General features: G+C 36.6%; 1 protein-coding gene across 18 annotated transcripts in view; it reads right to left on the bottom strand.

Moving 5' to 3' along the window:
* Positions 1-24,960, bottom strand: part of THADA (THADA armadillo repeat containing) — a 369,177-nt gene that overhangs the window by 323,475 nt on the left and 20,742 nt on the right. For 13 of the 18 annotated variants that reach the window (XM_055242820.2, XM_063618104.1, XM_055242824.2 and 10 more), the window contains 10 exons: positions 23,904-24,595; positions 22,397-22,575; positions 21,288-21,443; positions 19,966-20,088; positions 16,271-16,394; positions 9,881-10,032; positions 7,617-7,827; positions 3,501-3,636; positions 3,086-3,222; positions 495-653 (listed from right to left, as the gene is read on the bottom strand). In XM_055242820.2, coding sequence (XP_055098795.1) covers positions 495-653; positions 3,086-3,222; positions 3,501-3,636; positions 7,617-7,827; positions 9,881-10,032; positions 16,271-16,394; positions 19,966-20,088; positions 21,288-21,443; positions 22,397-22,575; positions 23,904-24,595 — 2,069 coding nt within the window. The remainder of the gene's footprint in view (positions 1-494; positions 654-3,085; positions 3,223-3,500; positions 3,637-7,616; positions 7,828-9,880; positions 10,033-16,270; positions 16,395-19,965; positions 20,089-21,287; positions 21,444-22,396; positions 22,576-23,903; positions 24,596-24,960) is intronic. The other 5 variants (XM_055242823.2, XM_063618096.1, XM_063618095.1 and 2 more) reach the window with 1 other exon arrangement.

Genomic DNA, 24,960 nt, shown 5'->3' with positions numbered 1-24,960 from the left:
GCACTGCAGAAAATTCAGTAACAACTAATGATCAAACAAGATGTAAGAACTCGAATTCTGGAAGCTTGATACAACAAAGCAGCTCCCATTTTACTAATAAGGTTTGTTTCCTTTAAAAGCCTGCTTGACTTTAAGAACTCTCACAGCAGACAATGAACCACATTGCTGGGAGAAGTTGATTGCTGCCTAAACCCAGGTTCATTACATAGCACTGCTCTTACATCACCTGGGCTATCAAGGCAGGTTTTATCACTCCAAGGCTTTTTGTTCTAACAGCTTGTTCGCTGCACAACAGCACCTAAGAGTCTGGTAAAAGTCTTATAAATGCATTCCTAAACCCAAATCTTTCCCAAAACCAAATTTTTAAAAAACTTTATTTTCTAGAAATGTTCTGCACAGATTTGCAACCTCTGATTTACTATATAAAAAGGGCATTCTATACATTTTACTTGTTACTTAAACATGAATTACAGTATCCATTTTATACAAGTTACCTTTGATTTCTGTAGAAGTATCAATATTCACCACACTAGCATTCAAGTCCTTCATATCAAAGCTATCACGTTCTTTCAATATTTTGGCTTGGTTAAAATAATCATTAGTATCTCGAGGCTGAATCTCATTCAGAATCATCTGTAAGCGGCTTGCTGACTCTGAGGGAAAGAAATGAGTGTACATGAAACCCAGTAACACATCACATGCCAGATTTCCCTTGGGTATACTTACTCAAAAAAATCTATAATTTTCAATACTTAATAATCAGCTCTATTAGAAGGGACTAACAAGGTGGATAATATAAAAATTATTTATAGAGTTTTCATGATGCTTGAGTATATTTTTAAAATATGGCAATTTAGACTGAAATATAGCAACAAAAAAAACTAACTGAAACTGTTCACAGGACAAAGGCCGCCATGTCATCTACACTGCTTTTCTTAGTCTTGTCTAAATATCTCAAATATGGTGCTAATCATGTCAAAGAAGTGCAATAAACTTCAGTAAATTTAGTTTTAAGTGGCTATTTCTCTATGAAAGAAAAATGAAGCAGGCAACAGAAAAGTAGAAAAAAAATCAGTATTTGATTTAAAATATAAATAAATAATAAAAAATAGAAAAGAGGTTATTTCCCTATCATAATACAAGGTATCAAAGTTTAAAGACAGAAAGGTAAAAAGACATTTTTAAAAACCCATCAACAACAAAAACAATCTTTTATAGGACAGGAATATCATAAAGACTCCACAACTTTGAAACACATTATGTAATATACTGCTTTCTAATTATAATTTACAGCCTTCATATTACATTAAGTTTCATTTTTATTCCCTAAGCACTCACTGGATTAGGAAATGTAAGCTCCATGAATGCAACACTTTGTTCATTACTGAGTGACGAATGCCTATAACAGAAACTGGCTCACGGCAGAGGTTCAGGAATATGAGTTGAAGGAATGAATGGATGGCTAGGTAGTAAGGAGTTAGCCAGGCTCAGATTTTCAAAACTGGCCATGGGTAACCATCTGAAATCAATTAATAAATCGAAAAACCAGTATTTATTATACATCTATTATTCTGACTTATATTTAGGTACTATGGGAAATACAAACACTCAAATTACTATCATGATGATTCAACCAACATCTTATTCCTTCCTGGAATTTTGTCAAAAATAAATTTCAACAGCCATGAAAAACTAACAATGACCCCAAAAGAAACCACGCAAAGACCAAGAAAAGATCAGAGAATAAATTTTTAAGAATCTTATCCATTCAATTTTACAGCTTTCAGGGGAGACTTTCCTCAAGCAATTCAGAATGTATGGCAGATAACACAGGGAAGGAGCTGCAAAACTGAAGACAACCAGAGGCAAAAAGGCAGGCAGAATGAAGGAAAAGTCTGTGGGGCAAAGACAGTTTTTGAGACCAACTGATACCTTAAAACTCTTCACTAATAAAGATAATGTTAGCATCCTCTGTAGGATCTACCCACAGTAGGTAAAAGAAATATTCAAGATTTCTCATCCAGAATATATGGGTACTTTGCTGACCCAAATATTAGCTATAAGATTGCATGTTCCTTATTCTTATGCACTACTCAAGCAGAAAATCTAAAGCGTCAAAATTTGGTATTTAAGGCCAGCACAGTGGCTCAGGCCTGTAATCCCAACGCTTTGAGAGGCCAAGGCAGAAGGATTGCTTGAGGTCAGGAGTTCAAGAGCAGCCTGCACAACACAGGAAGACCCCATCTCTACCAAAAAAAAATTAATTAAATAAAATAATTTGGTATTTAGACTAACATCAGGCTAAATAAATGTCTCACTATCGTGAACCATCACCAATCTTCTAACTCATTTTTAGGAAAGAACAAAACCTAATATTCTCTGTGCAAAACACATAATTCCACATTACCTTAATTATCAGCCCAAGGTATTTCAGTGTATGGTACAGTGAGTATTTATGATACAGTCAGTTTTTCTAATACAAGCCTCTCTTTGCACTCTAAAATACATTTACGAACTTTATTTCAAACCAAACATAAATATATTTCAAGATTTTTCTGTGTATTAAAAGGAACACTCAATTTTAGTACAGGTTAAGCATCCCTTATCTGAAATGCTTGGGACCAAAAATGTTCTCAATTTATTTTTTTGAATATTGGAATATCTGCATTGTACTTAATGGCTGAGCAGCCCTAATCTGAAAATCCAAAATACAGATGCTCCAATAAGCATTTTTTTTGAGCATCCCATTGGTGTTCAAAAAGTTTCAAAATCTAGAGCATTTCGTACTTCCAATTTTCAGATTTGGGTTGCTCAACTTACACAGTATTATATAACTCAAGTTACCCTGGGGTAGAAGGTACCGTGCTCATCCCTTGGTTTGGGAAATTTTTTTTTTTTTTTTTTTTGCTACTTTTTAATAGTTAAAACTATTGCTAAAAGGCAGAAATACCACAAATAATAATAATTCTTTTCTCCTCAACTTAGCTTTTATATCTCCCCAAAGAAATACTTAGAAAAAAAAAAAAGAGGTAAAGACATAATAATCAAACCACAGCACTCTAGCCTGCCTTCTTCATTTGCTAACCTGAATCAGTGTCCATTGGGATGAGGCCTTCAGGTGATGAGCTCTGAATGACTGGAGACACCACAGTGGAAAGCCTGTAGGACATCAAAAGGAGCTTCTCTACCACAGGTCTCCACTCGCTCACCAACTGCAGGCTGCTGCAACAAGGACATTAGGGAAATTTATACTAAAAGCAAAAATCACATTTTAAAAATGAAAATTAGATAAAAGGAGTTGAATTTGTGTTTCAAAATTGTTCAATATATAAAATATGTGAGACATAAAAATATACACAGATATGTATGTTTTTAAATCTGATTTTCAATTTACTCAAAGCAATTGACTGCATTCCTTCCCCAGGAAACATACCAACCAGAAGTTAAAGCTCAGAAATGAATGGATTTCTGGGACAGGAGGCAGCTGTGGAAATCCTTACTTTAGAGATAACTTCTGCAAAGCTCCTGTTATACAGTGGACTCGCCCATACATTGGAAATGCTGCTGCTGCCTGAAGCAGAGAATTTTCAGCCTGAGATATTTCTTCCCCAAGATTTTCCATCAAGCATTTGATAACTAGAAAAAGCAAACAGAAAATCAAAGTAATGTCAATTTTAAAACATTTGTAAATGTACGAACAGCAAAACAGTTCCCATTAATATGGCCAACTCAAATGAACTTTACACTAGAGTTTTTTAATCACAAAGAGATCTTTCAGGGTCATCCAACAGGGTGGCTCATTTCTAGTTAAGGCAGAACTGAATGTCTTTCCCTAAACTGCCTGTATCCATTATAGCATTCACTCTTAGTCCTTCCTCCTAAACATCCTCTCACTAGGGTATCAAACCCCAGGCTGATGTGGCATGTGCTAATTGGACAGCAGATGGCTTTCAAATTTAAAAAGAAAATAAAGAACAGCTTTTCTGAGATGTAATTCATATGCCACAAAATTCATACATTTGAAGTATACAATAGTTTTTATTAGTCACATATGTACAACCATCACCATAATTAATTTTAGAACATTTCCACTGCCCTCCTGCCACCAAACCAAAAAAAAAAGAAAACTTACCTGTTAGCAGTCACTGCTCTCCTTGCACCTCTACCCTTCTCCAGCCCTAGAGGATCACATATTGTATGATTCCATTTATATGATACGCCCAGAGTAGGCAAATCTATAGACAGAAAATAAACTAGTTGCCTGGATATATCATATAAATGGAATCATACAATATGTGATCTTTTGAAACTGGCTTCTTTCATTTAGCATAATGTTTGCAAAGTTCATCCAGGCTGCAGCATGTATCAATACTTCATTCCTTCCTATAGATGAGTAATAGTTCACTATATAGCCATACCACATGGACATACCACATTTTATTTATCCATTCATCTGTTGACAGACGTAGATTGTTCCCACTTTTTGGCTATTACGAATAATGTTGCTATAAACATTCTTGTACAAGTTTTTGTTTAGATGTGTGTTTTCATTCCTCTTAGGTATATCCTTGTTATGGATTACATGTTTGTGCTCCCTCCCCCACCCCAATATTGGTATGTAGAAGCCCTAATCCCTAATGTGATAATCGAAGATGGAGACCTTGGAAGGTAATTAATAGATTAAGTCATGAGGTTAGGACCCTCATAATGGGATTAGTGTCCTTATAAGAACAAAGACCAGAGCTTGCTCTCTCTTCCTGCCATGTGAGCACACAGCAACATGGCAATCTAAGAGTCAAAAAGAGGCCCCTTATCAGGAAATGGAAACTTGATATCGGAATTCTCTGCATCTAAAATTATGAAAATAAAGGTCTGTGTTTAAGCCACTTAGTCTATGGCATTTTGTTACAGCAGCTCGAGCTAAGACAATTCCTAAGAGTGGAACTGCAGGGTCACATGGTAACTCTATGTTTAGCCTTTTGAGGAACTGCCAGACTATTTTCCAAAGCAGATACAGCATTTTACAATCCCACCAAGAGTCTATGCGGGTTCCACTTTCTCCACATCCTCATCAACACTTGTTATCATCTATTTTTTAAATTATAGTCATCCTATAGGATGTGAAGTGCTTCCTCACTGTGATTTTGATTTGCATTTCTGTAAAGGCTTTTGATGTTGAGCACTTTTTCATGTGCTTATTGCTCATTCTTCTTTGGAAAAATGTCTATTCAGATTCTTTGTTATTTTTTAAATTTGGTTATGTCTTTTTATTAGTGAGTTGTACAAGTTCTTTATATATACTAAAGTCCCTTATCAGACATAGGATTTGCAAATATCCCATTTTTCAGGCTTTTTCAATTTCTTAATGGCATCCTTTCACATACAATAGTTTTAAATTTTTATGAAGTCCAATTTATCTTTTGTTTCCTTTTGTGACTTGTACTTTGGAAGTCATAACTAACCATTTATTAACCCAAGATCACAATGACTGACATCTATGTTTCCTTCTAAGAGTTTTATAGTTTTAGCTCTTATATTTAGGTCTTTTATTTATTTTGAGCTAGCTTTTGTATATGGCATAAGGTAGTGAATCTAATTTCATTCTCTTGCATGTACATGTCCAGTTATACCAATATAACAGACATCTCCCCTCAATGCCTTGGAAGAAGGTTATATTCTAAATATTAGATTTGGTAAAAACAGTAAATTATTATTCAGAACATATAAAAGAACTCCTAAAAATCAATAAAAGACAAACAACCCCATAGAAAACCTGGACAAAGGACATCGACAGGCATTGCATTGTAGGGGAAGAGTAAACGGCTTATAAACATGGGAAAAAATAATTATATTAGTAATCAGGTAAATGTAAGATGAAACCACAATGAGATATCATTTTATATAAATTTTTAAAATCTGACAATAGCAAATTATGATGATGATGTGATGCAATACAAGTCTCAGAATTTGTTGGTGAGAGTGTAATTTAAAAGCCTACTTGGCATCATCTCATAAAGTTCAAGATGCACATACTTTGTGACCAGGTTATTCCATTTGTTTACCATAAACTCTTAGACATGTGCATTAGAAGATATTAATATACAGGCTGAGTACCCCTTATCTGAAATGCTTGGGACCATAAGAGTTTCAGATTTTATATTTTTTCGGATTTTGGAATATCTGCATCATACTTTGAACACCCCAAATGTGAAAATCCAAAATCCAAAATGCTCCAATGTGCATTTCCTTTGAGTGTCATGTTGGGACTCAAAAAGCTTTGGATTTCGGACCATTTCGGGTATTGGATTAGGGATGCTCAACCTATATGTAAAAGATCTACATAAGAATGTTTACATTGGCATTATTTATTTAGGAAAAAAAGTCCATCAACAGGAGAACGGATTTATAAATTATGGTAAATCTGTACAATATATAAAGTAAGTACTACTGAGAAAATTCAGTATCATGTAAAACTGAATAATATATAATAATATATACACCAAAGGCAATATTATTAAAAAAAAGAAGATAAAAATTAATATAAAATACAGCCAGTATAAAGGAAAGGCTTCAAAGATATGAGTGTTATTGTATGACTTAAGGTAAGTGTGATCACCTTGCTTGTGAATAAAACTTGCAAACTTTTTACATTTTATATATATTACGTGTGTATATATATATATATATATGTAAGCCTTCTATATTTAAACATTCTTTGTATGTTTGAAATATCTCATAAAGTCCCAAAATGTCTTGAATTGAAAGCCTTTATGTGAAGCATGCACTCCCTATTCACCTCAATTGCAGTCTTCTTCCCACTGTCTCAATAGGGTCTCCTTTTAAATCCAGCTATGAAGCAATTCAAGTAGGCAAGCATCATCCTCCATGGTACTGTCATCTCTCTATCTCCAGATCTCTGGCCATATTCCCACCAGAAGTACCTATGGCCTCCTCTTTTTCTCCCATTACTAGTTCTCTTTTTCATGGCTGTTTCTACCACCTTGGAAATAATCATTTTTAACTCTCTTTCTATATCTGATCTCCCTTTTCCTATTAAAAAAAAAATCCTTATCTGTCCTTATTTCTAGTACGATTCCAAAATGAAGACTGACTAGCATAAAATTAAGTACATGAATCCCCAATCAATATTTGTTGAAAATCACTAGATCTGAACAATCTCAGACCCTAGGTTTTGGAACTGGCTATTTGGGAAGAGAAAAAGGCAGGGGTATGACAGTTAATTAAAACATAAACCCTGACAGAAAAAGGAACTCTGCCTATATAGAAACAATAAAGATGGTCTGTCTCTAGTCACAGTATAATTTATGTAGGGAAAAAAGCACACTTTTGGTGGAGAAAGAGGTCATTCACGTTTAAAAAGAGCTTTATTAATAAATATTTGTATATGTACTTATTCGACATAAATCCTGTTTAGAAAAAAGTATTATAGCTGAGTAAAATGTTCATTTGCATAATAAGAACCCACAGTGCTCTTATATGCTGACAAACTTTTAAATAAAAAACCACAAAGTATATGTTTAACCATTAAATATTCCAACCAAATGAATACTGAGACTAAGCTATTGGTTTTGATAAGTGCAAACATTAATACAAACCCATTAATGTGTTCCTTTCCACCACAGCAGCAGGCCTATCTCCATTATCACATGCAACTTGCAGAGTTAAGTAGGCAGACAAGGATGACGGTAGAGCATCCTGCCAGATTAAGAAGTTCAGCAGGTAGGAAGCTGTCACACAGTCGTATGGTTTGGTGCTTGTGCTGAGCTCCAATGCTGCCTGAAATAAGCCTTGTAGTTTCTCCGAATCCTAGAATAAAGCGCAAACTCAGTAACTGTCAAACTAAAGATCTCTTTAATTTAAAAAAATAGTAAATTATTTTAAAACACAGCCTGGAGCTGGGTACAGTGGGCTGAAGCCTAGAGTCCCAGCTACTCAAGAGGCTGATGGAGGAGGATTACTTGAGGCTAGGAGCTCAAGATCAGCCAAGACAACATAGTGAGACCCCATCTCAAAAAAAAAAACATAGGCTGGGTGCAGTGGCTCATATCTGTAACCCCATCACTTTGGAAGGCCAAGATGGGAGGATCACTTGAGGTTAGGAGTCTTGAGATCAGCCTGGGCAACACGGTGAGACAAAAAACTTACTCTACAAAAACTCTACAAAAAATCTTAAAAATTAGCTAGGTGTAATGGTGCACACCTGTAGTCCCAGCCATTCAAGAGGCTGAGAGGGGAGGATCACTTGAGCTCAGGAGTTCATGGCTACAGTGAGCCATGATTGCACCACTGTGCTCCAGCCTAGGCAATAGAGTGAGACTCTGTCTCTATTAAAAGAAAAAAAAAAAAACACAGCCTGGCATATAATTGTAACTCAATATAAACATTAGTTTCCTTTCTCCCTGAATATAGGTGAGTTTTTTATTACAGTAATTAATGATTATTAATCAGTTGGAAATAATTTCAATTGGGAAATTCAACACTGATAAAACCTTTTTTTAAAACTGCTTCTTTCTTCAGCAAAAGTGTACTTGTCCTGTAGAATTTTGCTATGACTACAGCCAGACTATCTTTACTATTTCTAGACAGGGCAGTTCATAGTCTCTCAGGGCTTGTTTCACCTGGGCATCATATGGCTGCCCTTCTCCCTTCCTCCTTCCTATCCAGGTAGTTCACTGGAGAAAACTGCAAATCCCCTGGGAGGCTGTACCTGGTGAAACTGTGTGTGTGTGTGTGGAAAACAAAGTGATCAATTCAGCCTCAGAAATTATGCATCAGAGCTCCCACACCTATATCTCACAGAAACATCCACTCACATAGCCTGTCCTAAAGAAGACAGAACAAAGGACAGTTTGCTGTTGTAGTCACGGAAAGGCACTGGGCTGACAACAGAAGACATAAGTCCTAGTCTCAGCTTCAACAACTGGCAAGCTGTGTGTTCACCAGTCTGGAAGTCAGGGTTTGGCTGCTCAATAATATTCTGATTCTACTAGGATTATTCCCTATCTTGTGTTAGGAAAAAATAATTATATACTCAATTTTGAAGTTGATTATGGGTCTACAAATATTTGATGATGTTTTATAATTTCACAACAGTAGATATCAAATGTGCTGATTTAAATATCTGTTTATTTCAATTTAAATTCTTTACCATTTGATATGTTTATTTTCTATGACCTAAATAAAAAACTTAAAAGTAGTGGCCAAAGTTCAAGTTTAAATAAGTATAAGAAAGAACCAAATAAGCATCTAAGCCATTTTTTAACTGACAGTTAAGTCCCAGAACTGTTTTATTAATCATTAGTAAGAAAGATAATAAATAGCCTTTGAAGTCTAAAATGTCTTTGTTCCATCATCTTAGGTTAATCGACGTAAGTACTCGGTAAGTTTCAGTCTCAGTTTAGCTATTGCTGGTTGAAAAACCAGAAACATCCTCTCTACCTCATTTACACTCAATTTCTCAAGTGTATGAAAAAGGGAGATTATCTCAAAAAATAAAAGTTACTGTAAGTGATGTGTTCTGATCGAACATTACATGTCCAAGGGAACAGGGGAAACCACAGTTAACTAAAATCTACCAATAATCTTGTAAACAATAAAACCTACCACCTCCTACACCTCCCTTTTTATCAAAGCAATAAAAACAGCAAAGCTCACTGATTTGTGCCTTATTTACTTTTTGATATTTCCTCCTTTCCCATTAACCCCGAAATAGTAGAGAGGTATTGATGATAACTGAAAGAAACAGTCCAAAAACATGAGAAGGCAGATGCAAAGCACATGAATAATCCTCAGATTGCTTAATCTGCTGATAGAAAGTTTCCATGCACATACCACATTTATACTAGAAAAGTCCTGATACCTGAAAATGTACAGCTGTTTTTGATAATTTCATCAGAAGATCAAATGCTAAAATTTTCACGTCTTCAAAAGTGCTGGTAAAACATTCCATTAGTGTTTGGAAACGACCAACATCAATATCATGACTCAGCTGATATACTGTATAAATTCTGCCTAAAAATATTTTAAAAACAAAAAGATTTAAAAGTGAACAAAATCAATCTTCTGAAGTTATTTGACAAAATTTATAGAAAATAAGTACCAAAAAACCACACTTCATACTTTACCCATGATAGCTAAAACAGTAACTTTTCCATTAATTTATTTCTTAAAGTGACAAAATAAGTACTACAGTTCTCCAAATTAAAAGATTTTTAAATCATTCCATTATCTTTCGAAAGATATTATATAAAAGATTCCTAAGTTATTGTTAAAAATAAAACAAGTAAATTTAGAAACATATCTTTTTAAAAATCTTAATAAAACTTCTTAACCTAGAATACAAAGTCCTGGCCAGGCTCAGCGGCTCACGCCTGTAATCCCAGCACTTTGGGAGGCCGAGGTGGGTGGATCACCTGAGGTCAAGAGTTTGAGACCAGCCTGGCCAACATAGTAAAACCCCACCTATACTAAAAATACAAGAATTAGCCAGGCATAGTGGCACATGACTGTAATCCCAGCTACTTGGGAGGCTGAGGCAGCAGAATCGCTCAAGGCCAGGAGACAGAGGTTGCAGTGAGCTGAGATCACGTCAGTGCACTCCGTCCTGCGCAACACAGTGAGACTTGGTCTCAAAAAAAAGCAAAGTCCTACTGTATCTTAGAGTGAACTGACATAGAATGATCAGTATGATGACATATCCTGATAGACTTACTGGGAGTCAAAGATAAAGAAGGAATCTTTTGGCCCTTCAGGGAAAAGCTCAATTCATCGACAAAATGGAAAAAATTAGACTGGCTTCACTCATCCCTATAACAACATGTAGTGCTAAAAGATAATGGAGCAATGCTTACAAAATCCTCAGGGAATGAAGGTATGAAGAACTTTGCCTATCAAACTCTTATTCAAGTGTAAGAACAATAGAAACATTTTATAATATGCAAGAAATTAAGAACTACTTATCTCCAGAAACTCTTAGAGAAAAAGGAATTTCAGCCAACCAAGGGTTGAAAAGAAAAATTATCCCAAAGAATGATGGCAATCACTGACTCCACTTAACTCTAGGATGAAGACTCAAGAACTGTGGAAAAACAGGTTTCATGGCAAAATGTGAAGAACATTTAAAAACATTTCACAAGTGAACTCCTAATGAAAACTGAAAACTTTCTTATGCTTAGTTAATTTGAGGAATATAAATTGGGATACAAACTTCTCATTTAATCTTAATTTACAAGTTAGAACAACCCTATGAAATTTCTAGAGCCTACACCTGAGGTTTTTGTTACTTCCTTAACAACTCTGCTCAGATTTGCTTCTTGTTTTCCAATCTGAGTGCTTTTTATTTTTTTCTTGTATAATTGCTCTGGCTAGAACTTTCAGTACAATGGTGAACAGCAGTGGTGACAGTGGGCATCTGTGTCTTCTTCCTGATCTTAGGACAAAAGCTTTCAGTTTCTCACCACTGAGTGTGATGTTACCTGTGGTTGTGTTACAAATGTCCTTCATCATCTTGTCCTTCCTATTTCTAGTTTTGCTGTGTTCATTTTTTTAATCATAAAAGGGTACTGAATTTTGTCAAATGCTTTTTCTGCATAAATTGAGATGATCACATGGTATTTCCACCTTCATCTTAATGTGGTGTATTACATCGACTATTATGCTTAAATTGACCCACCCTTACATTCCTGGGATAAACTCCACTTACTCACGGTATATAACACTTTTAATATGCTGTTGGATTTGGTTTGCTAGTATTCTATTGAGGGTTTTTGCCTCTATATCCACAAGGGATATTGGTCTTTGGTCTTTTCTTTTCTTTCTTCTTTTCCTTCTCTTCTCCGTTTTCTTCTCTTTTCTTTGATGAAGTCTTGCTCTTGTCACCCAGGCTGGAGTGCAACGGTGCAATCTCAGCTCATTGAAACCTCAGCCTCCTGGGTTCAGGCGATTCTCCTGCCTTAGCCTCCTGAGTAGCTGGGATTACAGGTACCTGCCACCACGCCCAGCTAATTTTTTGTATTTTTAGTAGTGACGGGGTTTCACTATGTTGGGCAGTCCGGTCTTAAACTCCTGACCTCAGGTGATCCACCTGACTCGGCCTCCCAAAGTGGTGGGATTACAGGCATGAGTCACCACACCCGGCCGGTTTTCTTTTAAGTGTCCTTGGTTTTGGTATCAGGGTAATGATGGTCTTATAAAATGAGGTAGGAGGTGTTCCCTTCTCTCCAATTTTTTGAAAGAGTCTGAGAAGGACTGGTGTAATTCTTCTTTAAATGCTTTGTAGATTTCACCAGCGAAGTCACTTGCCCTGAACTTTCTCTTCTTCTGTGAGCCTTTTGAATACTGATTCAATCTCTTATATAGGTCTGCCCACATTTTCTATTTCTTCTCAAGTCAGTAACTGTCATGTTTCTAGAAACTTGTCCATTTCATGTAGGTTATCTAACTTGTTGGTGTTACAATTGTTCACTGTATTGTCTTACAATAATTTTTATTTCTGCAAACTTAATAGAAATGTTCCTACTTTCATTTCTGATTTTAGTTGTTTATACTGTCTTTCTTTTATCTTAGTCAGTTTAGCAAACTTTGTCTATTTTGTTGATCTTTAAAAAACACAATTTCTGGTTTCGTAGATTATTTTTGTTCTTCTGTTCTCTATTTCATTTATCTCTGTTCTAATCTTTTTGTTTCCTTCCTTTTAAGTTTGTTCTTCTCTTCTAATTGCTTAAGGCGGAAAGTTAATTCAAGATCTTTTAATGTAGGCATTTACAGCTATAACTTTCCCTATAAGCACTGCTTTTGCTGCAATGCATAAGTTTTCATATGTTGTATTTTTGCTTTCATTCATCTCAAAATATTTTCTAACTTCCTTCATGATTTATTCTTTTATCCAACAGTTGTTTAAGAGCTTTTTTCAAATCTGAAGCCCTTTATGACACCACTGTATGAAGCCACTAACACTCTCCAGCCTCCTAGGTCTTCTATATATCCCCCTTATCTTCTTGAAATATTTTTCATAGAACTTATCTACAGCTTGTACATACATAATCTACATAATCTTGTATCTACATAATACATACAAATTCTATGTATTACTTGTTCATTACTGTCTCCCTTCACTGAAACACAAGCTCCAAAGGAAGAAGCACCTTGTTTGGGACTGTGAACGTCCTCGCTGTTTGACATATAATAAGCACTAAATTAATATTTGCTGAACAAATCCTTTTAATCTAATTGTAGAATTTTTTTACCATCAATATTGTGGCATTTGATTCCACATAAGAAAGACGCATGCAACTTATTCTTCTTGGTCTAGGAAAGGCAGAAACCATTTGACTAATCTCAAATCAGTCCTACCACTGAAGTTCTTCAGATGATAAAGAAGGATGAATTTACATCTCCCTTCCTGTACTTCACAGTCAAGGTTCTTAAGCCTCCTTTAAAAGTAATGCCTACAGTATGGCTTGCTCCATTTACATTACCTCCCAGTTGTCTAACATAATTACGATGGCATAAGTCACTGCCCAATTACATGCAACTCATTCATCAGAAAGATGACTCAGTGTTTTCATTTTTAAAGTACATTTAAATGTATTAAATTACTCTCTTGACTGAAAAATTATAGGTACTCTTCAGCCTAGTTTTATTTCCCACACACTTAGATGCAGCTACAACTACATTAAATGTGCAGGAAACTTTTTGTTATATGGTTGAAGTAATCAATCACTGTAAGATAAAAACTTATTTTCTAAATTAAGTTGAAGTACTATTGAAATTATATGAACTGATGGGAGACTCCTGCATTCACTGAATGCTGTAACAAATTACCACATACTTGGTGCTTAAAACCACAGAAATCTATTCTCTCATAGTTCTGGAAGCCAGAAGTTCAAAATCAAGGTGTCAGTAGGGCCATGCACTCCAGAGGCTCTAAAATCTGCTCCTTGCCTCTTCCAGCTTCTAGCAGCTACAGACATTCCAGGCCTGTAGCCATATCACGCCAATCTCTACCTATGCTGTCACACTGCCTCCTCTTTTGTTTGTCAAATCTCTCTCTGCCTCTGTCTTGTAAGGACACTTGTGATGACATTTTTGGTCCATCAAGATAATCTAGAATTATCTCACCTCAAGATCCTAAACTTAAGAATATCTGCAAGGACCCTTTTTCCATGTAAGGTTTGCATTCACAGCTTCTAAGGATTTGAAGTGGATGAGTTTTGGAGACCATTTTTCAGCCTGCCATCCCCACTTGAATAAGGTGATCATATTTCTTATTATAAAAACTGGAACAAGCCAGTATCATCAATACTCTAATAGGATGCCCTGTGAAGAACACCATTATCACCTATGCAACATTCCTGCAAAAATGTACAGCATGAATCAAATCATCAGGAAACAATGAGACAAACCCTGAGACATATTCTTCCAAAATGTTAGTATCATAAAATTAGAAACTTTCCAGATTAAAGGAAGCTAAAAAGAGGCATAACAACAAAACGCAATGCGTGATCTAGGATTGCTTCCCAGATTATAGGAAGCTTTTTGTTCTATAATATAAAAGGCCATTTGTTGGGACAATTGGCAAAATTTAAATATGGATTGCGTATTCAATTAAAGCATTGTATCAACATTCAATTTCCTGAATTTGATCATTGTGTTATGGTTATAGAATTAATAAAAGACACAGATATAGCAAATATTGCAAAATATTAATAACTGATGAATTGGCCGGGTGCAGTGGCTCACGCCTGTAATCCCAGCACTCTGGAAGACTAAGGAGGGTGGATCACCTGAGGTCAGGAGTTCGAGACCAGCCTGACTAACATGGTGAAACCCCGTCTCTACTAAAAATACAAAAATTAACCTGGGCGTGGTGGCACGTGCCTGTAATCCCAGCTACTCAGGAGGCTGAGACAGGAGAACTGCTTGAACCCGGGAGGCAGAGGTCGCAGTGATCACGCCACTGCACTCCAGCCTGGGCAACAGAGCAAGACTCTATCTCAAAAAAAAAAAAAAAAGATGAATCTAGGTAAAGCATACATAGCTATTCATTGAACCAGTCTTGAAACTTTGCTGTTGATTTAAATTTTTTCAGAATAAAAACTTTTAAAAACTGATTTTCCCCAAATGAAGCAAGCCTCTTTTACATTAGCTAACTGTCCTCCTGTCAAAAAATTACACTTTGCCCAATAATTTAAAATAAAAAAAAAATCAAATGACAGTGTAAAGCTCCCTTGTGCTTTGGCCATTCCCTGTGAAGGAGCAGCTGAGCAGGATATTTTCCTGTTTGACCACAGTCAATGAAGACTGAGCACAAGCAAGAAATCCCACATTCTAACACATATACACACATGTACCGGGAAAAAAGAATCATTGCGGCAGGGCCCGGTGGCTCACGCCTGTAATCTCAGCACTTTGGGAGGCCAAGGCGGGCAGATCATGAAGTCAGGACACCATCCTGACTTAACATGGTGAAACCCCATCTCTACTAAAAATACAAAAAATTAGCCAGGAGTGGTGGCAGGCGCCTGAAGTCCCAGCTACTCGGGAGGCTGAGGCAGGAGAATCGCTTGAACCCAGGAGGCGGAGGTTGCAGTGAGCCGAGATCACGCCACCACACTCCAGCCTGGGCAACAGAGCTAGACTCTGTCTCAAAAGAAAAAAAAAAAAGGAATCATTTATTGTCAAAAAGGAAAAAACAAACAAAGATTCAAAGAGGGAACTGAAATTTCACCCTCTTGGGAACCACACAGAAGGAAAAACAAAGGGTATCATTAAATCAGAATACTTGGAAATTACATCCTCATATTGTCTTTCTGAAACCAGATTGAGGCCTATGAAACAGACAGCATGTAAGGGAAACCACATTTTAACCACAGAGACTCACTGAGAAATATTAAACATAATAGAAGCTATTATTATTTCAAATTTTAAAACTTAAAGAACAGATTGGATACTATCTTAAAACAGCAACAAACAAATTAGGGAGGTAATAGCTGGAACTCTTTCCATAATAAGCATAATCCATGAAAATTATACTTTGGGGTTGGCAAATAATGATCAATGAAAAGGGAGACAGTTTGTTTCTCTTCTGTCCTTTACTGACAAATTTCATTATGTACAAGCAAGAATTATATGGTAAGAATAAAACCTCAAAGAAAGGCAACAAAACTGAAACTTCAAATAAAGCAAACTGTAGAATAAGTATGTTTTGAAAGAAAAAAAATTATTTCCCCTAACATTATTAAACACTTACCTTCTGGGACATGAAAAACTTCAGCTATTGAGCCTAAAATGGTTAAAGCTGAAAATCTAGTCGAGTAGGAAGATCCAGGAAACAATGCTTCAAAAAGACTGTTACAAATGGATGACATGAAATTCTTAAAAAAAAAAAAAAAAAAAATTACAGTAAGTATAATTACGTCACAATAGGTTATATTCAGAGTATTAAACACCCTTTAAGAGTGGGTGTTTTTGTTTTCAATTTAAAAATAAAAAATTTCAAAAAACGATACTGGTTGTTCACTTTGCTTAATAATTCAGGTTAGCACCCTTGACCATAAGCTATATCATGACTTTAATAAACCCTATATTTGCAGAGTCAACAAGAAGTACAATTTCTATTGTAGCCCGGACAGATATATACACTTTTTTTTTTTTAAGACAGAGTCTCACTGGGTTCAACAGCCCTAGTCTTAACTGACTCTACCAAAGATCCCTGCATTCATTTCTCAGGTGAAGGACATGCAACCTTGGGGATTTATCCTTTAGGTCCTACAAGCCCTAAGAGTTTATTAGGTTATTAATTCTATTAGGTTTCAAAGAAATAGAGCCATTACTGAAAAATATCCTAGTTAAGCTACTTTTAATTATAAGTAAAACAAGATTCACATTAAAGCACAACAAGGGCCAGGCATGGTGGCTCATGCCTGTAATCCCAGCACTTTGGGAGGCCGAGGCGGGCGGATCACCTGAGGTCAGGAGTTCGAGACCAGCCTGTCCAACATGAAACCCTGTCTCTACTAAAAATACAAAAATTAGCCAGGTGTGGTGGCAGAGGCCTGTAGTTCCAGCTACTCGGGAGGCTGAGACAGAAGAATTGCTTGAAATCAGGAGGCAGAGGTTGCAGTGAGCCAAGATCACTCCACTGCAGTCTGGCCTGGGTGAAAGAGCGAAACTCCCTCTGAAAAAAAAACAAGATCATCCACTAAGAAGTATCATTCAAACCGTATTGTCATTTATATGGTTAAATATAGTTCTTCTTTCCTGCAATCAGACTGTAGCCACAATATAGGCAGGGACCACATTTCTATGGTTGGATCCCTAGTGCTGAGCACATTATCCTACATACATACTAATGCTCAGTATATGCTCTAATCACTTTTAATGGTTCCCAGTGAAGCTTCCAAATCCCTTGGCCTATCACTGAAAGCTATCCATTTTCAACTTGATTCTTTGGATTCACTGCCCATTACTCAAGTCCTCCATTCCCCAAGGTATTTTATGTCATTCACATCAGTGAATTCACCATTCCCTGAGCTCTCCCTGTACTTTCTTATCTCCAAGCCTTCATTAAGCTACTACTGGGGGTGAGGGGGGAGAAAATACTGAGATTTTGGAGTCAAGAGCAGGTCTCGATTGGAGTTCTGACTCTACCACTTACTAGCTGAGGAACCCTACACAGGTTATGAACTTCACTGAGCTTCAGCTTTCTCACTAGTTGAGTGGGGATAAGAATGTCATCTCACAGCCTTTTTATTAAAGGTTAAATGAGAACATGGACATCTAACCTTTTATAAATTTAAAAGTACTCTAGTTACTAATATCAGTTATTTAGGTATAAAATAATCTCCATTAGCCTAGAAGATGTCTTTTTCAACTAATAGCCTCCTCTTCTCCCCCAGCACTTAGTCTACCGATTGGCACTGAGCCTACCACACACTGTGCATGGCACCCACTCTTATGATGGTGTGACGATTATGACAATATAGTGCCAAGGTCACAACCTCCAAAAGCCACAGGTGTACCAGTAGGGAAAAAGTACAACCATGAGACTGACTCAGATTAAGACTCAAAGGACTAATTTTCAAAACATGCATACCTATAACACAGACCAAGAAACCATGCATACATGAAAATTCAGAATCTCAATCCAAAAAACAGCTTTTGTTTCCAAGTAACTGAGTTTTCACAAATGTCATTTTACCCCTTGCAAAAAGAAAGCAAACGAGATATGCATTGTTAAATCTACCAATGATCTAAGAGAAACTACAAAATAACTAGGCTGGGCATAATATCCACAATGATTCATAGTAATGTTTAGAATAGGTAGTATGTCATGCCTGTAATCCCACCATTTTGGGAGGTGGAGGTGGCGGAATCATTTGAGGTCAGGATTTCGAAACCAGCCTGGGTAACACAGCAAGAACCCACATCTACAAAGAATTAATTAATTTAAGAAAATTTTTTTAACTATCCCACACACATACTGGGGGCTTCAATACATATTCTAGTCACTTTTAAAATTTTTATTTATTAATTTTTTTGAAGCAGGGTCTTGCTGCTCTGTTGCCCAGGATGGAGTGCAGTGGTACAATTAAGGCTCACCACAGCCCTGATCTCCTAGACTCCAGCAACCTTCAAGCCTCAGCCTCCAGAGTATCTGGGAACACAGGTGCACACCCCCATGCTCATCTCAGGGTTGGCTTTTTTTTTAAATAGAGATGGGGTCTTGCTATGTTGCCCAGGCTAGTCTTGAAGTCCTGGACTCAAGTGATCCTCCTGCCTCAACCTCCCAAAGTGCTGAGATCATAGGCATGAGCCATCATCACTAGTCGCTTTTAATGACTCCCAGCAAGGCTTTGTAGAGAGATACATAGTTTACATCACTTCTTGGCCTTTTAGCTAAGATCAAGTGGAGAGATATATAGTCTACAAAGAGCTTTTTCATTTAATCCTCAAATCAATCTTTTGAGAAAGGTTACTAATTCTGCTTATAGTTGATGAGACTCAAGTCAGCCAACTAGTAAGTGGCAGAATCAGAAGTAAACATGTCTTTAAAGTTCAGGTTGTGACTTCCCAATCTTCGTCATTGAGATTTTAAAAGGTCGAAGCTAATTTTACCCTTTGTATAGAAATATTCTTTGTTTGATGGCTTTTTATCTTTTAAATACAAAATTGAAAACCAAGGGCATCCATAATAATGTTTAGAGTAAGTAGTGAGCATGTCATAGTTCAAATGTATCATTAATCTATTAATCTACCTCTTTCTTAAAATAAATAGGTAAGCTCTGTCTTCTATCTGGGCCTGAGGAGAAAAAAAGGGTCTGCTTCTCAAAGGCTAGATTTGGGGGAAGAACAGTGAAAAACTCAATCTGTTCTGCTGAAAAGAAATTCAAGATTGTCAAGCTAAGCCCTGGCCCAGACTGGAGTTGCTGTACCCAGGTTTCCATCCATTTCATTAACACAATGCCCTAAAATCCAGCCCTACTCTTCAAGCTCACTCCAAGGTGAGACAGACAGCAAGCTCCCTCCACAGCTGGATCACAGGCCAAGAGTCATTAATATCAAGCCTCTGTAAGTCATGCCAATCTAAAGAGAAAACAGGCCCAGCAACAGCAGTCTTCTGCCCTGGAGAGGGACAGAGTTCAGTACTGTCAATTACCCTTCTGTTAAAGTACTAAATTCATCTGGCCCACATAAGCTGAAAGTGACTGAGGTTAGCCCACTAATGTCATTCTGTAACAGTCCTCCAGTACAGCACTGGTTCCATAACCCAGGCTACATCAAGTAGAGTACCAAAGCACCAGAAATAGGTAACACTCAGCTTGAAGGAAAAAAAGCACAGAAACACAATTCACCAAGAGACTTCCATTTATTTCCCTTTAATGCTTATTCATAATACTTTTTAATTTTTAAAAAAACTCTATGTTTAGAAATATTATCACCTACCTTATACTGCTGTAAAGAAACAGAAGGGTGCTGTTTGGTTAACTCATTCTCTGGTTCACGTTTGGATTTACTCCGCTCCAATTTATAAAGTACCTGAGAACTTTCCTGTATCCTACAAAACAACTTTTGAGACAAAGGAAATGAAACAGAGGTGAGCCACGCATTAAATTTAAATGTCAGCCTGAGAGGCAAATTCTTTAGAATAAAACTTCAGGCAAGGAGAGTACTGATTTTTAATCTCTTAATATTTTATAATGTTTCTTTTTGACAGAAAATTTTTATACCAAAAACAAAGTATTATTGCAAAGCAGAATACTGTCATTAAACCACAGTTCTATTTCCTTTAAGTTGGCACAAACCTGAAGATTATTTAGTCATTTCCCTACTTTACCAATTCTTCACCCCATAAATGTGTTGTGCAATTAATTCAAGTTGGATTATTTGATAATGATCATTTTATGAGGTGCTTAAAACTATAAAAATGCTGTTACCAAGTTTTCTTAAAACTACCTTAACTCCAGCATTAGATTTTTTCTTTACAAAATAGAGCCCAAGGTTGATTTACTACAACAAAATGAAAGGCCTTTTGGCCATGTGTGGTGGCTCTTGCCTGTAGCCACAACACTTTGGGAGGCTGAGGTGGGAGGACCACTAGAGCCCAGGAGTTTAAGACCAGCCTGGGCAACAGAGCAAGACACTATCTCTAAAAAAAAAAAAAAAATTAAATATTAGCCAGGCATGGTGGTGTGTCCCTGTCATCCTAGCTACTCGAGAGGCTGGGGAGGAAGAATCGCTTGAGCCTGGAAGGTTGAGGGTACAGTGAGCTATGATCACACCACTGCACTCCAGCCTGGGTGACAGAGCAAGACTATTTTTTTTTTTTTTTGGAGACTGAGTCTCATTCTGTTGCCCAGGCTGGAGTGCAGTGGTACAATCTCGGCTCACTGCAACCTCCACTCCTAGGTTCAAGCAATTCTCCTGCCTCAGCCTCCCAAGTAGCTAGGACTACATGAGCACACTGCCACGACTGGCTAATTTTTTTGTATTTTAGTAGAGATGGGGTTTCACTGTGTTGCCCAGGCTGATCCTGAACTCCTGAAAAAAAAATGGTGGGGGGAGGGGTGTGTGCTTTTTCACTCTGGATTTTAACCCCAAATGTAAGCTTCATGGAATCAGAGAACAGGTCACAGAACGGCCATCATGAACAGATGTGGTAGCCCAATTCCATGACCATTCCCACACGTTCCCAAAATCTGGGCTCTTTTTAAAAACAATTTCCCAAAGTTCACCACTTCCCTATGCCTTCTGATGGGAAATTCTACCTTTTTAAGAAGAGAACAGATCTGTTGCCGCACTCCTGGAGACTGGCTGTTAAGATTGTATGTAGTAAAGAACTGAATCCACTGCATTTCTTCCATGGAAACAATTTCCGTGCTCCGATTACTTTCACAAAGCAAGCCTAATGTATCTATCCTTACCTAAAAAACATCAAGCAATAAAATGTTAATTTTCCAAGAAATAAGCAAAGCCAAAATCACTTGAATTGATTACTTACATAGGCTACAAAACGAAAAAAGTAAACTTCAGTTCACCAATAGGTACCTCAGAAAGGTTTCTTAATCTCAAAGATTCTAGGGTTATTTCCTATGTAATTCTTTTATTAAACATGTAAATTGGGGATTTATAAAATGCAACAATCTTAAAGATTTTTATTTCATGGTAATGCTCAGCTTCATTCCTTTTTCTCTTTTTTTCCAGTGACCCCTTTTATCCCATCACCTCACTCTTAAATTACTGCCAGGCACTTCTAACTGGTTTCCTGGTTTCTTTCTGCTCCCACTCTGGAAACTCATGTTTCCACTAATGTAACTCCTTGCTGAAAAGAGAGTGGCTTTGGTTTAGCTTAGTAAAAGCAGCTGGTGCCTGGGAACCAACGAAGTCTTTAGCCTAGCATTAGACCTTTCCAAAAAATGTCCAAAACACTCCACCCCTGATAAGCAATGTTGTTAATCATCCTCCAGACCTTGCTCATTTGGGTCCCTCCATTTTGTATGCTGCTCCAAGGCTTCCTCTTTTCTAATCATATCTATCACTTTCCTAATCAAGCACCACCTGCTCTGATCAGTCTCTTCTGAGCCTTCCAAGCGAGTCCTTATGTATTTAAGGGCACATGATGGCATGCTTGTATCTGTATTGTCAGTTCTAAGAGTTTCCAGTTGTTTTATGTAAGTTTTCTTACATCCTCAACTAAACTTTCAGTAGCTTGAAGAAAGGGCCTACTGAAAGTTTAGTTGGGAGACTAGGGTTTCTTCTCATTCTCTTTATGAACTCCCTAAAACAGTGCAGGATACAATGTAGGGGCCTCTATATTGAACTGTTACACGAAAGGGATCTACTGCATGTACAAATCCAGGTAATTTTCTTTACTTACTTGGCAATGCTGATGAATTAAGCCTTGCTTTATTCTTGAACCAGACATGAGGTTCTCCCAGGTATCAGTTGCAGACTGAAGATGTCCATGAGCTCTAGCTATTCGCAGACATGCCATCAAAGCTCCCAGAGCCCCCCTGCTATTACAAGACCCTAAGGATGGGAAAGATTGCTCTTGTCCTGAAAGCACAATAACAAAGACCATTACTGTATTATGCAATGACTACTATAATTATCAGCTACTAATTTTCATGTTTCCAATTAACATTTTATTTCAATAAATAAAAATCACATTTTAAACTCATTTCTAACACAAAGTTCCTATTCTAAAATAATCATTATTTAAAATGATTTGTCCCTTTGTCAATCATTTCAAGTAAGCATAATTCTCTTATTGTTAACATAAATAAATCATTATTTACCTGCTAACATTTTTGCTTTTTCCCTAACACCTAGAAAGGGAATCAGGAAGTAAATCACGAAAAAAAATCAGGTAGAGAAATAAACACATCAGTGGCTACAGACTATTATTTCACTAAAAGTAAACACTAAATCTCTCTGCATAGTTTAGAGGGGCTGTTTCTCACTAGTAAAGAAGATTAAAAAAGGAACACAAAGAGCCTGCTGGTTTCAGAGGCTAGGACATCAGCCATTACCAAGAAGACAGGGCAGCTTGATATAAAAAGACAACCTTACTTCAGAACAGATTCCTGAATCCTGAATTTCAGATGGCTTTTCAAAAACTCAGAAAAATTGTCAAAAATTACAAATAATGGCTTATTTTTGCATACAGGAATCAAATTTTCCTGCTACCTCATGGTTACTCTTTGAAGTACTGAAAGTTTTTAACAATTTTAGTTGCAAATATTTCTTAAAATTATGCTGTACGATACTACATTCTTGCTTTGTTAAACAGAATATAGTAATTTTAAGATTTATATGATGTGTCACGATCATCACTTTACACATCCTGAATTATGCTTCAATGCAGTGATTCCTGTAGGGTTTGTGAGTTTCAATGGGATGTTTACCCCTATTCTAAGTAACTATAGATGGCTATTTCTTGAGATCATGCCTCTGAATTTTGTTACTACTCCAGAGAAAAAAACTTGCTACTGCCAAGTTACCTGTCTTTAACCTTGCCTAACACAATTTTTAATTATTGTCTCAATCACTTGAATAAGCACATTATATAAGACACACAAACTTTTATTCCAGTAATACAACAAAATAAATTCAGAACTTGAAAAAATGAATTAAAACCTTGTAATAAAGTTTATCATTTTAAGTGGAATTATTCTTTAGCTTGTAGAAATGACTTCAGCCAAAAAACTCCATTCAGCTATATACAGAAACATTCGTTTCAAACTGAAACATCTATCATTAATCTCTTCCTTTACTATTTATAGAAGTGATATTTAAATTTGAATATGATTAGTATCTGCGTAGCTACCTACATTTAAGCATCATAATTAGAAACTACTAAAACAAAAATGCATTTTTCTTACCAGTTTTACCATCAATAGAAGTCTGAAGAATGTTTACCATGTACTGTAAGCTTTCAGGGCTGTAACTTAATAATTTTGGCAAGTAATAATCAATCACGTAAGATTTTTGATCCAAGTTTCCTTCACAGAGTATAAAAAGGAGAGGAGAAACCCAAGTCTCATGCCACTGGTCAATCCAAGAACTCTCAGCAGTCTGGGATTTCAAATGACTTTTATGATTTTTAAACATGGTTTCCAAGAGGTCACTTGCATAAGGTACCAATGACTGGTCCCCCATCACCTCTAAGATTTGAGATGGAATAGTTTTATCTATAGCCAAAATATGTTCAACTCCTATGCACTCTACCAAACAACCAAGGCACATGTACTTTCCTTTAATATGCCATTCCAATCGTAGAAGACTCTCAGTCAATTCCACGAAGAAAGGATCAGGGACCAAATCTGCACCTTCCACAGTGAGCTGGTGCATTTGGAGAAGGTTTTTGAACATGATTTTGGTTTGGTGTCTCAGAGCATCCAATGGATGTTCCCAGTGGGTATAGACATATTCCAAAAGTCTCCCAACTATACTTGAATTCCCATTCAGACTGTCCGTTAGGCTCGGAGAACTTGATTCAAGGACTTGTATGGCTGAATTAGTCCAGGATGCCAAGATTCTAGACAGAAACATTTCCAGCGTTGGCTCTTTAATCCTGAAGAAAAATGAGCCATGAGCCATTATTGTAAACTGATTAGTAAAAGAAATTTCATTTTATAACAATTTAGACTTTAAAAATATTAAATACAAAGAATGAGCACAAATTTCAATTATTAAATTTACAAGAACAAAAAACTACAAGTAAAGTCAAAACAGATCTCAAATTTGTATATGAATCTTTTCACCTTGTAAAAAATAATCCAGAAAGGAATTCAAGACCAGCCTAGGCAATATAGTGAAACCTCATCTCTATAAAAAATTTAAAAAATTAGCTGGGTGTGGTGACACATACCTGCAGCCCCAGCTACTTGGGAGGCTGAGGTGGGAGGATTGCTTGAGCTCAGGAGTGAGACTGCAGTG

This window comes from Symphalangus syndactylus, chromosome 14 (genome assembly GCF_028878055.3).
Source record: "Symphalangus syndactylus isolate Jambi chromosome 14, NHGRI_mSymSyn1-v2.1_pri, whole genome shotgun sequence".
Taxonomy (NCBI): domain Eukaryota; kingdom Metazoa; phylum Chordata; class Mammalia; order Primates; family Hylobatidae; genus Symphalangus; species Symphalangus syndactylus.
Note: the sequence above shows the minus strand (reverse complement) of the source record. Positions and strands in the feature narration are given on the sequence as shown.